We start from the raw sequence: 13233 nt of genomic DNA, 5'->3' as shown, positions 1-13233 counted from the left end.
GGGAGAGAGACAAAAAAAAGATCAGTAAATGTATATAGAATGTCCTGTGAAGGAAAATAAAGCCAAGAATAGGATAAAGGAATATTGGAAGGAAGAGGACCACTGAGGGGAAAAGGTACTTTTGGTTTGTATGAACCACATAAACTGCATAAAAAGTGGAAATCCCTTTAGGAGAAAATACATAAGAGCAGATATCACCGAAATGTATATTTTTCGTAGAGACATATCATGATGTTTTTAATACTTAAGTGGAAAGCTTCCTCTTCTGAATTTCAGTTCTGAACTAGGAAAGTACTTCCAATTTGTAAACAGATATTACTTTACTCGTGATTTGACTACATGCCGCCATTTTTGTTCTTCTTTAACAGGAAAGATTGTCATTGATGGGATAGACATTTCAAAACTGCCGCTGCACACACTGCGTTCTAGACTTTCAATCATTCTGCAGGATCCAATACTATTCAGCGGTTCTATTCGGTAGGTGACGTATTCATTCATCAGAAACCCATGTGCCTCAGGACTTACCCTTTGGCTCACAGGAGGGTTTTAGTCAGAATTGCTTTTCAGGTAGGTGTGAAAGTTTGCCACCAAGATGATGAGGTCAAATGTTCTGTCCCACAGTTTGGATTGGGGCACCTAGAGTGGCTAAATCAACCTATAGAAGCCCATCCTTTGTGCCTCCAGAAGTTCATCTCTTCTATCCGACCCTACAAACGTCACTTTTTCCTCTGTACTTGGGGACAGTGATTCCTGGCAGACATTTCTGAGGTGTCCACCCTACAGACATCCTGCCTATCTCTGTGTGTCTGGTCTGGCCTCAGCAGATATTGAGTTTGGTTAATACCTTGAGTCCCTCCCATCACCCACAACTTCTCCTTCTGCCGAAATTGCTCTGAAGAAGCTGCTACAGCCTTCTCCATGCCTGGTTTGCGGTTTCTCATGAAAAAAAAAAAGAATGGAGGTACTACTCTTTGCTGGGTCCTTTAAATATTGATATATCATCTCATCAAATCCTCAGAGCACTGCTCTAGTGTTCATATTATTGTCCCCATTTTACAGATGAGGATTTTGAACCTCAGAGAAGCTGTAGCTTGGCCAAGTTCATATACTTAGTAAGTAGTAGCACTGCCATTCCAAATAAAGTTTGTCCAACTCCAAGGTCCACTGTGTCATCATCCACCAGATCATGGCTCTCATTCCATCCACCCTCTGTTCTCTCTTGCTCCCCTCCTCTATCTACTTAACTGCAAAGTATTTGCCACCTTTTACTAAATGTTCCTTGTCTTGAAGAGAAGATGTATGTAAGATTGCTCCATATTCAATTGTAAAATTACTTTAATTAAAAGTTCTGGGCGTATCAGATTATTTAGCAATATTATAGTAAATCTATATCTCTGATTATATTTATTATGAATATTGTTATTGTGGTTGGTGCAGCATAGCTCATCTGAAATAGCATTGCACGTTCCCATATAGATTTATGTATTTAATGTCAGTTCTGTAGGAATACTTTGCTAGACACTATTCAAGTTATATTATACATAATATGAAAGTAGATGTATCCAATTTAATGAATTGTATCAAATCTTATCATGGATTTAAACTTACTAATGATATCATCGAAAACCATTGCCCATAACATTCAGGTCATTCATTCACCCATCAAGCATGAATTGAATGCCTGTTCTATCCTAAGCACTGTTGTAGATCCTGGGCATACAGCAGTAACCAAAACAAATAGGATTTACATTTTAAGGAAAGAACAGCAGTAAGCAAATGTACATTAAAAATCATTTTTAAAATTTATTCACTAATTAACTGATTTTTTTTCCTACAGATTTAATTTAGATCCGGAATGCAAATGCACGGATGACAGACTTTGGGAAGCTCTAGAAATTGCTCAATTGAAGAATATGGTCAAATCCCTACCAGGAGGTCTAGGTATATTTTCTAAATGATACATTTATTTTTTACATATGCAGTGAATTCTACATATCTACATTTTTTGCTGGAATCACATAATTCTAGTGTTAAATCTCCTTATATTTAAAATAATCTCCTAAAGCTCATTAGGACAACTTCAAAATCTAGTGTTTTTGCAGGGGGTGCAAGAGGATGAAACCTTATAACCTTCTGTTCTAGGCGAGCAGGCCAAAATATTCCAATTAATACATTTATCTCTTTAGTCTTTCCACCATTGATGGATATAGATCAGTTTAATTAGAATGTTTCCTTGTGGTCATTCTGCTCACATGATTTACATGAATGCTTAACCCTCAGTAGGTAGATAAGAGGACTGAAAAGGCTGTTAGGTCCAAGAGTACTTGGTACCATTTAGAAGCAGGTATTTTCTCCACAGTAGCAGCCATTTTCTTTGCTGCCAGGAGGGCATATTCCTTTTACTTACATAACATAATTTTTTGGAAGACATTATTTTCTATTACCTAGCTGCAGGATCAGTTTGGGTACTTGTGTAAGATATGAAACATGTACTCAAACGATCCCTGAGTTAAATTCAGTCCCAGATGTGGTATAATTTCTGGCAAATAACCGATGATAAAAACAAAAGAGCAATGTGAATAACGAAAGAACAACATGATTAATGAAACAAGAGAGAGTTCATGATATAGTCTTTATTCATAAAAGCGAACATCTGTAGTTTTGGACTTCTGTTTCCTTAAAACCCGAACACATTTAAGAAAGCGTCGGAAAGGTAATGGTTGGTTGGTATTCTAATTTTAGTACATAATATGTAGTTGCCAAATTGATTGTGTTGTTTGGCATCTAGTTTGTTTTTTTTTTTAATTAACCCACAAAATAAAATGATGTTTATTTGTTAGTTTATTTGGGAAAGGAGACTCAAAAACAATACCTTTTATGATGATAATTTAGTCCCAAGGAAAAGGCATCCCACAAACGAAATTGGGGCAGCGTGTCTTTAAGGATAGTTTTACTGACTTTGCCTGTGTCACCGTGGAAGTAATTGCAGAGGTCTGGGTGAACTTTCCCATAATAATTTTTGATGTCTGCTCTGGAAAGCCCAGCAAATGTACTTGAAAAGTCTACTTGCGATAATGCTTACAGACCTTTTTTCCTTGGTATTTAGAGACTCTGCTCTCCCCCCATTAATAATTGGAAAGGCAGACAATTACATCTTTATAGTTCTCTTCACTAACATGAGACCTGCATGTACCTGTTTTGAATCATGGGCATAGTATTTGGGGGTATGGTACAGTGTAAGCAACAGGGAATTGCACTTACACTATGTAATTGAATACTGTTTATGCTCATTGTCTTAATAAAGATTACATCAGTGGTTTGATAATGATCTGGTTCATGCCAACTCTAGTGAAGAACATTCATCATGCCCCGCTTCCTTTTTATTTATTATATACATTAAAATTTGGAGAATAGATGCATCGCCTCCAAGCGTGAGAAATTATAAGAATTTGATGCAGTGAGGCAATAATCAATAGAAATTTCCTCTCAGAGCCCTACTAAAAAGTGTTTGAATCCTAATAATATAGATTATTTTGAAAATAGAACTTAAGCTAAACTCACAGTAGTACTTTATAAAATGTGGTTGAAACCAAAAAAAAAAAAAAGTAACTATAATGAGGACATAACTCATTTATCCATGCAATAAAGTTTCATTCAGCTACTATGTCAGATACCAAGTGGTAAGTACTGGGGATACATTGATAAACAAAAACAAACCCAGTCCTTACCCACTAGGAGCTTAAAGTCCAGGGGGATGTTATAATGGAAGGAGAACAGGTATTGGAGTTGAGAATATTCTGTTTCTTATCAAGCTCTACTACCAGTTAACTAGGTGATCTTGGGCAAGCCACATCATCTCCCTGGGCCTTGGATAATTATATTAAATAATTAAATAATCTCCAAGGTCTTCCAGTCTTTAAAATGTTTAACCGTATTTTATATCCTACTATAAGGAGGGAATTTACCACCTGTTTTCAAACACAGGGTGACCCAGGATCATCTTAATTTTCCCCAGTTAAAGTTCCTCTTTGCTTTTCCAATGTGAAATCTTGCACCAGTACAAAGTGATATGCAGCATGTTCTTGTAGGACATAATGTGTTTTCCCCTACTTTGCCCAAGGAAAATGTTCATATCATTTCTTTAATGAAGTCCTTGCTTCTTTTTTTGATTTAGATGCAGTTGTCACTGAAGGTGGGGAGAATTTTAGCGTTGGACAGAGACAGCTGTTCTGCCTTGCCAGGGCCTTTGTCCGCAAGAGCAGTATTCTCATCATGGACGAAGCGACAGCTTCCATCGACATGGCCACAGTGAGTGCATTATCTAAGCTTCTTTAAATTGATGCGATGAAGAGATGCATGTGAAGATTACAATTTATTTTTCCTGATTGGATTCTGAATGCTCAGTACTATTGTTTTGAGTATCTTCTCATCCACCTCCTTGATCAACCAATGATACAGCACAACAGAATTTCCGTAAAGGAGACCTGACTCTCCTTTTAAAGGACCTCCTATTGCCAATAAACATCATATAAATTTGTCATCACTTTTTTTCTAGTTTTATTTTATTTTACTTTATTTTTCTCCATTCTACCTCTTTTTAATTGAATAATAGTTGATTTACAGTGTGTGTTAGTTTCAGGTGTACATTAAAGTGACTCAGTTATACATACACATATATCTGTTTTTTTCAGTACCATCACTTTTTGATAAATCCTCAAAACAGTAAAATTCCAGGGCTCAGTTGATGAGAGTACTGTTCTGTATTCAAGTGTTGTGTCATGGAAGTTCTAAGATGAAGTGTGCAAATCTCTATTTAATAGAATCTATTGATAATCGAAACCAATCATTTTCTAATGCAATTTGAAGATGGAGTCATTATAATTAATGTTGGCTAGAATTAATAATGGCCTTCTCAATGTATTCATGGTAACGAGGCAGAAACTTTGCCTTTTGAAAGAAATCATTTAAAAGTGTCAAATAGGGGGAGGGATAAATTAGGAGTTTGGGATTAACATATACACACTACTGTATATAAAATAGATAATCAACAAGGACCTACTGCAGGGCACAGGAAACTCTATTCAATATTCTGTAATAACCTATATGGGAAAAGAATCTGAAAAAGAATGGATATATGTATATGTATAACTGAATCACTTAGCTGTACACCTGAAACTAACACAACATTATAAATCAACTATACTCCAATATAAAAGAAAAATTAAATTTAAAAAAAGTGTCAAATATGTCCAAGAAGGATCTGTCTGGAAGACTGTGATTGAGTGGGGAAAATACCACATTGAGCTGCTATCAATTAATGTTGTTCTTATAAAAGTTAACTTGATATTAAAAGTTTGGTATCAGAAAGGACAAAAATAAAAATCTTATTTCTTTTCTTACTGTACACTTTAGATTGAATAAAACTACCCAAAAAGTTGAAACAGTTTCAAGATTATTAAGAGCCATATATATATGGAGGTGCTAATTTGACATCATTTATTTGTATTAAGTAAGACTAATCAGTTAAAGTACCTATTCAAAGTTTATATATCCTTCTCCGAGTTAAGATAATTTAAAGCAATGAAGTAGTTTCTAATGAAGCCATTTCACTAAGTAAACATAACTACATCAAAATTAGTATTAATTACTAAGTTCTTACAATATTGTGGCTTATTGTAGGGATAGTACTGCCTCAGTAAAGATGAGAGAGAGAGAAAGAGGGAGAATAAGAATGAATTAATTGGTAATAAACCATGTGATTGGAAGAAATAGCTCCTTCACTTTAAGGCTTAGGTAATCGAGCTTTTTTTCTAGGATAGGGGTAGAATCCTTACCCAGGACATCTTTTAAAATATAATGATAACAATGGTTTGTGGTGGGAGTAAAAATAGTTCCTGCCTGGAATGTACTTTTATGGGTCAAAATCCAAATTTTTAGCATGTACTTTATTTTTTCCTTTTCTGACACAAAACTTAACACTATTTTAGGGTTTTATTAGTTTTGAATACATCCTTTTTATGGCATAACTCAAGTGAGCATTTCCACACCCATTTGGTTTCATTTTCCTCATTCAGTTTCCTGGCAATAAATCTATCAGTCATTCCTAGTTGATAAACTGAGTTTTATTTGCATTTTGAAGACACTACGGAAGCCAGCCAGAGCTTGCTGCTGGGCACTGCTCCCTGTTAGGCCTTCTGCAGAAGACTTAGCAGTGAGAGTTCTCAGAAGAGATTGGGCATGTTGAAGCCTTGTTCTTAGGGACACAGTATCAATATTATGGCAAGAGAAAGTAGTCCAGAGAAAATTCAGACTCTATTTATTTTTTGGCAGGAAAACATTTTGCAGAAAGTGGTAATGACAGCTTTTGCAGACCGCACCGTTGTTACAATAGCTGTAAGTATGGGCGACAGAGTTGATTTACTGCTCTTTGGTTTTTCTTCCAAGATTCAATATTCTTTATTTTTGAGCAATTAAAATATGTTGAATCATGTATTTCTCTGCTAATATTTCTGTATCTGTACAAAAAAAAGAACAGCTATGCTTTGAAAGCCTTTACACTGTTTTTTTCCAAGCTGTCTGCCCTACCTTCCTCTGCTAGGTTACAATGAAAGAACATTCTCAGTCTCGGGATTCCAGCAGGTCGTGGCCTGTACTTTTTGACCAGATACAGATGGCAGTTCATATGGGATTATTCTTTCTTTTAATAATCGAATTGTCTGATGATCAGTTTCAGAAGCAAAATTCATTGGTTTGACTCCCTAGTCTGCTACTATTTGCACTTAACTTCTGTGTTCCTATTTACTTAGCTGTTTGCAAAGAGACAATGAGACAGCTGTTCTGCCTTGCCAGGGCCTTCGTCCTCAAGAGAAGATAATCAAATTGAAAACAATGCTTAAATCTTTGTAATGCCCATTATAGCTTACTTCAAAGAGGCCATGGTTTTGTCTCTTCCTCTTTGCAGATGGATGGATTCTTATTGACATTTAGGCTTACATTTAACAGAACTACTTTTTAAATGAACTGCTTAGACATTTTTCCCTCTTGCTGATTCTCTTCTCTTCTTTCCCTTTTTCTTTTCTCTCCAGCACCGTGTCTCTTCAATCTTGGACGCAGGCATTGTTTTAGTCTTATCTGAGGGTATATTAGTGGAGTGTGATACTGTTCCCAACTTGCTCGCTGTCAAGAATGGCCTCTTTACCACTTTGGTGATGACCAACAAGTAGACATCCTGGGCTACTCTGCCAAGTAGGCCATTCTCTGGTAGTTATCTTAGCAACCTCCCCCCAGTAAGGCCGAGGGAAGGCAGAGATTAGAGGGGAGGGAACCAACTACAGGGTATTATTATACAAATCAGTTCAACCGGGGTGCCACCGTGCTCAATACAAATGAGGCACTTGAATATGTTTTCAAATGTACACGTGCACGACGGGAAACTTGGACCCAGATTTACCTCTATCTTAAGGAACAATTTTGCTCTTCCTTGAGGATGTTCTGTAAGCGTCCTTAAAGTACCGTACACGTGATGCTCCTTACCTGTCCTGAAGAATGCATCGTTTAACTTAATAATTGCTTAAGTTTAACAGTTGAGTCATAGGAGTTATGTATGGAGTGCTTGCTTGCGCTTCCAGTTTTGTGAATGATGCATGGGAGGAAGGGTACCCTTTGAAGTGCAGCTTTTTCAGGGTGGCTGGAAATGATTCCCCATCAGGGCCCACCTTCTGTAAACTGGGCCTAAGTAAAAAGAAATCCACTTTCTCTCACTTTCCCAGTGAACTCTGTGATTCTTTCTGCCCTGGAGTCGCTTGATTAACTCATTCACACTAAAGTGTGAATGACTTAACGGGTGAGAGAATTGGCTAACTTGAAAAATGTTTCTATAATATTTCCCGGAATTTTCTCACTGAAGAGATGGGGAGGAAGACCTTCCTGCTCCCCTGAAAAAGGCAGGTTAAAAGGGGAAAAACAGACCTTTGTTTACTCAAAGAACTAGTTTTCTTTACTCTGCATGAAGCATGGTATTGTTGGGTGCTCCCGTTTAGTCAACACCTGAAAGATACTTGAGCATAATTTGTATTTTTTCATCAAAAAAATATGTTCTCTTACCTGGTTTCTGTTCTCCTACATTCACTGTTACTTTTCTGTGTACTTGACTATCTTTTACCCATTCTTCATTTCAAGACCACCAGTGTGGAGGTGGCCACCAGAATACCTAGAGTTCTCTCCCCTGGACACACAGAAAGCTGTAGAGGAGAACAGATTACTGTGGGATCAACTCTTTTTACCAGGCTTATAGGAAGGAGAACTCCACCAATTTGTGGTAGACCCCTTGTACAACAACCCTCAGCTCTGTTAAGAGTAACTATTTTTCCTTCCCTGATAAAAGCTGTTCTGTTACTTTTGGTAACTGCCGCTGAAAATTGTGGAATAACTTTTAAGATAACTTTCTCAGGCTTCGAAAAAGCAGCGCTCATACCCCAAAATAGTGCATGGCATTTTTTTAAGGAAGGTGATCTATTCTTCGCTCTTGATGAAATTAATTTCTCTGGAGCATTTTGAAAATTTCATCATTGCTATGACAATTGATACCGTACTTCGTCAAGTGAAAAATACTTTGGAGTAATAGAATAAATACTTGATATATTTATTTCTATAGGCCAAGTGTTTCAATATTTTTAAAAATAAACATTATTTTAGAATATCAAGGCAATGTTTATAATATTCTGTTTATGGATTTAGAAGCCAGGTTTTTTTTTAATATCTATGATATGGTTATTGAAGAACTAATTTTTTTGAAGGGAATGCATAGCAGCTATTAAATAGTTCATTATGTTTATTTTTTTTCTAAATGTATGGGGATGCAAGTGGCTCTGGTCCATTCTCAAAGATAGGTAAACATTATCCTTCAAAGTGTGATAATTCCTAAATATATACCATCCATTACCTGTATTTAGTGAATGACGTAGGTTTGTCTATGGATGTTGACAATAGTGGTGAATGTTCTAAGCTGTCATCTTTATCACATTCCATATTCATGTTGCTTTTCCCCTCTAGTTGTGAGTGCCAGCCAGGATTGCTCGCTTTTCTGAAAGCATGAGCATTGAGACTACCCCATTTGCATGGCTCAGGGCAAGTGATAAGCCTTTGCTTCTGGGGATGGCTTTAGGCTGGACTTTGGATTGTGAGGAGAAGACACTTTGGAAGACTGTGTACCAGCTAGAGAAATGATATGTCTAGGTTCGGCAGTCCCATCTTCATACTGATGTTTTGACCTGTTCAGTCCAGGTCCAATATGATGGGCCCTGGCCACATGTGGCTCTGAGCACTTGAAATGTGGTTGGTCCTACTGAGAGGTGTTGTAAGTGTGAAATACATACTGGATTTCAAAGACTTAATACTAATAAAAGAAAGTAAAAGATCTCATTAATAATTTTTATATTGGTTACATGTTGAAATAACATTTGGGGTATATTGGTAAAATCCATTACTAAAATAAATTCCACCTGTTTATTTGTGCTTGTAAAATGTGGCTCCTAAGAGATTTAAAATTACATGTGCCCCACATTTATGACTCACATTATATTTCTATGGGACAGCACTTATCTTAGCAAGAGTAGTGAAAAGGTCCACGGCAAAGACTTTTCCCTTGTAAATCCTAACGATAAAAAAATTATAGCAGCTGACATTTATTATTTGCTCATATGTATCAGACAAAGTCCTGAATTTTTTTCTACATGGATTATCTCATTTGATCCTCACCACCGTTCTCCAAGGCAGGTACTATGACGACCACCATTTCACTGATGTGAAACGTGAAGCATACAAAAGTTGTTTGTTGCTCGAGGTTGCACAACCAAAACATGAGTCCATTCTAACTTCAGAGCCTTCATTCTTCTTTTTTTTTTTTTTTTGCGATACGTGGGCCTCTCACTGTTGTGGCTTCTCCCGTTGCGGAGCACAGGCTCCGGACGCGCAGGCTCAGCGGCCATGGCTCACGGGCCCAGCCGCTCTGCAGCATGTGAGATCTTCCCGGACCGGGGCACGAACCCATGTCCCCTGCATCGGCAGGCGGACTCTCAACCACTGCGCCACCAGGGAAGCCCCAGAGCCTGCATTCTTAACCATGATGCTAAGAATGACAGGTGAACAATCCTCTAAGCACCAGATCCTCCCAACAAAATGGTGGAAATAGCTCACACTTTGATGTTAATAAGTCTGGTGTGGTTGCTGGTTCCGCTACTTATTATCTGTGTGATACGCTTTTGCTTTACCTCTATGAACCCCAGCGTCCTCTCCTATAAAGTGGAGAGAGATAACACCCACATTCGAGGAATGTTCTGATGATTAACAAGTATTTGTGTGGAGAACCTAATGTATGATATATGCTCAGTAGGTGGTAGCTTTTATAATGATGAATTACTAACACCAAAGCTTCTCTCCAGATGGTACCATGTGGGAAGAGAGAATGAATGAGTGGCAGTGATCTCTAAAGGCAAAGGGACAGCATGCCTACCTAAAGTCCTGGATAATTCATTTTAACACTGCATGCCAGAATGGACTTCCCCTCACGGTCTTACTAGAATTGAACCACCTTCCAGAGTTCTTCAAATTGTGTGTCAGCCCACGGAATTATTGACTCTACTCAAGAGATAATTTTAATGTAGATTAAACTATAACCCAACTGGTTCACGATGACTCTTCTTATTTAATTACTTAACAAACATTTGTTAGCCTACTCACGTTTCCATGAAAATGATGAAACTACTATATTAGCTACACCCAGTTTAATACAGCCTATATAAGACCATACTGGCTGGTGTTTAAAAGTATGTAAATCAATCATACTTTAAATAAGAAAGAAAAAGAGGGGCTGTGCTTCTTGCACCTCTGGCTTCCCAAGATAAAGAAATGTCCTTGAATAATCAGTGAAATATGCATTTTCCCTTGCTTTGGCTGGTGTCCTGAAATTTATAACGAATACATTTATTCTTTTTTCACTCACAGCATCGGGTTCACACTATTCTGACGGCAGACCTAGTTATTGTGATGAAGCGAGGAAATATTTTAGAATATGACACTCCAGAAAGCCTCTTGGCCCAGGAAGACGGAGTATTTGCTTCTTTTGTTCGCGCAGACATGTGAAGGAATGTCTTAAAACCATACGTGTATTTAAAATAATGCTGTCATGACGTACTTAAAGGATCATCAGCTTGGCCTTTGGAAAGTGGCATCTTAAACTTTTATATGCTTTTGTGAAGCTTACTTGTTACGTTGTAGAATTTTGTAGTTAGTAACAATATCACTTTACCAGTGAATATTGTGTTTTCTATGTTGACATTTATTCTTCCCGGTTTTTTGTTTTGTTTTGCTTTCCAAGCTATTACTGCTTAATATGTTTATTACTGATGCTTTTTTCTAAAGATTCAGCCACATCACCTTTAAGAATAACAGGTTGTATTAAAACATGTACTGTAAGTGGTAAATCAACTGCTATGTTTAAGTCTGGTAAATATCTCTCAGGCATAGAAGTTATAATGAGTGTTCAGTATTATTGTACTCTGATTTAGAAGAATATATTTTCCTTTTTGTTGGTGTCTCCAGATGTTATTGGAAGAAAATAAGAGGTAGACAGCTTTTCTACTCAGTTAGAAAGTGAAACACTCAAGTTCATTATCTGGGGTCTGAGAATATTTTCCGTATTCATTAACATTGGTGATACTGATGCTTCTTTTAGCAGTCTCTTTTTTTCATCTAAATTGTTTCCTGTCACCAAGAAGTCATCACATTTATAATAATGCTGTAAAGCCAAAACCTGCACTAGAAAGATCATGAAAAGAGTTTGAAAATTTGACAAATTATACCCAAGGTTCCATTTTTCCCTGTCTAGTAAGAGGAGAGTTCTTAAGATATCAGGCGTATTGTGCCCTTTCCAGACTGAAGTTCAAAGAGTAATTAGGCTCAACCTTTCAGTGTCAGGTCAGCTACAGCTTTTTATGGTTTATTTAATCATTAGATGTGATTATGATCCTCAAGCCCTAAAATTCCACATTATTCAAGATTAGGGAGCATAGGCAAGTGGCCTTATTTTCACAGGATATATGTATACATACATACATACATACATATACATCTGTAGGTGTACATATATATGTAAAACAAGTATCTATTTCTAGGTGGAAGAGTGTACTTCTTTTAGACATTTATGCCCAATGGTGTCATACATGTATACATTTGCTCCTGCTCTAATTTTAATGTACATGTGAAAAGTGTATCAGAAATGTTATTCTAATTTTAATGTGCATGTTCACAGTGCATTAAAATGTATGACATATTAGTATTATGCTTGCTTAAATGTAAATTAATAGATTCAAAAAATATTAAAAGTTACCTTCACTGTCATGCTAGCAGCCAAAGCTTTCTACTGCAATTCTGTACCTGTTTGTATACATATCATTGATTTTCATGTGAGGATCCATGGGCATTGTAAGATTGTGAAGAATTATGATTGACGAAAAAAGAGAATATATGCTCCGTCCCTATAGTTCTGTGTTCAATTTATTGTATTGTGTATTCATGCTTGCCTGATGTTTACCTAAAATAAGTTTCACGAGGATGGACAAAAATGTTCTATGTTATTTAGCTCAAATCGTCACCTTTTGTTGTATATATAAAACTTCATTGGGAGAAAAATCCTCTTATTGTTTCCTAAAAGCTAAACAGAACAGAATCAGTAACTATTGATTTGATCTTGAAAATATTTTCTAAACATTCCACCAATCTCCTCTAAGTATTTCTGGCATTCAGATACTTTGTAAGGCTGAATTTACATGATGCTTGTTACCAAGTTATACCTCAATCTCACAGAGAAACTGGGATTTATCCACTGACGTAATCCCTCACACTATTTGTAAATTCTACTGCTATCCAGGCAACGTCAGTAGAAGCATATCTAATAACACTAAACAGAAAGTCACGTTTACCATTTTTACACCCAAGTGGTCACTGGTTTCCTCATAACTTTTAGTCACTTGAGTGTTTAATTGTTTACAAAACTAAATTGAAAAGTCAAGGATGATTTTTTAAATTGTTTAATCATTTATTGTGTTATATGTATGATCTATTGAATATAGAAATGACTCATCCTGAAATAATATTTTACTAAATAAGTACATATATATAGAAGAAGACCAGCCTTTACCTAATCAAATTTCACATTCACAAATGTTACACTTAATT

At 36.5% G+C, this 13233-nt stretch overlaps 1 protein-coding gene across 1 annotated transcript in view; it reads left to right on the top strand.

Annotated features, from left to right (window-relative positions):
- Positions 1-12965, top strand: part of ABCC9 (ATP binding cassette subfamily C member 9) — a 147304-nt gene extending 134339 nt beyond the window's left edge. Inside the window, exons 37-41 of the mRNA XM_082849932.1 lie at positions 369-477; positions 1838-1941; positions 4175-4308; positions 6331-6393; positions 11002-12965. Of these exons, the coding sequence (XP_082706058.1) occupies positions 369-477; positions 1838-1941; positions 4175-4308; positions 6331-6393; positions 11002-11139 (548 nt within the window). The 3' untranslated portion in view covers positions 11140-12965. The remainder of the gene's footprint in view (positions 1-368; positions 478-1837; positions 1942-4174; positions 4309-6330; positions 6394-11001) is intronic.
- The last annotated feature ends 268 nt before the right edge of the window (positions 12966-13233 follow it).

The sequence above is a fragment of the Leucopleurus acutus genome, assembly GCF_964270905.1.
Source record: "Leucopleurus acutus genome assembly, chromosome: 11".
Taxonomy (NCBI): Eukaryota; Metazoa; Chordata; class Mammalia; order Artiodactyla; family Delphinidae; genus Leucopleurus; species Leucopleurus acutus.
The sequence above is the reverse complement of the archived record's forward strand: the minus strand, read 5'-3'. Positions and strand labels throughout refer to the sequence as shown.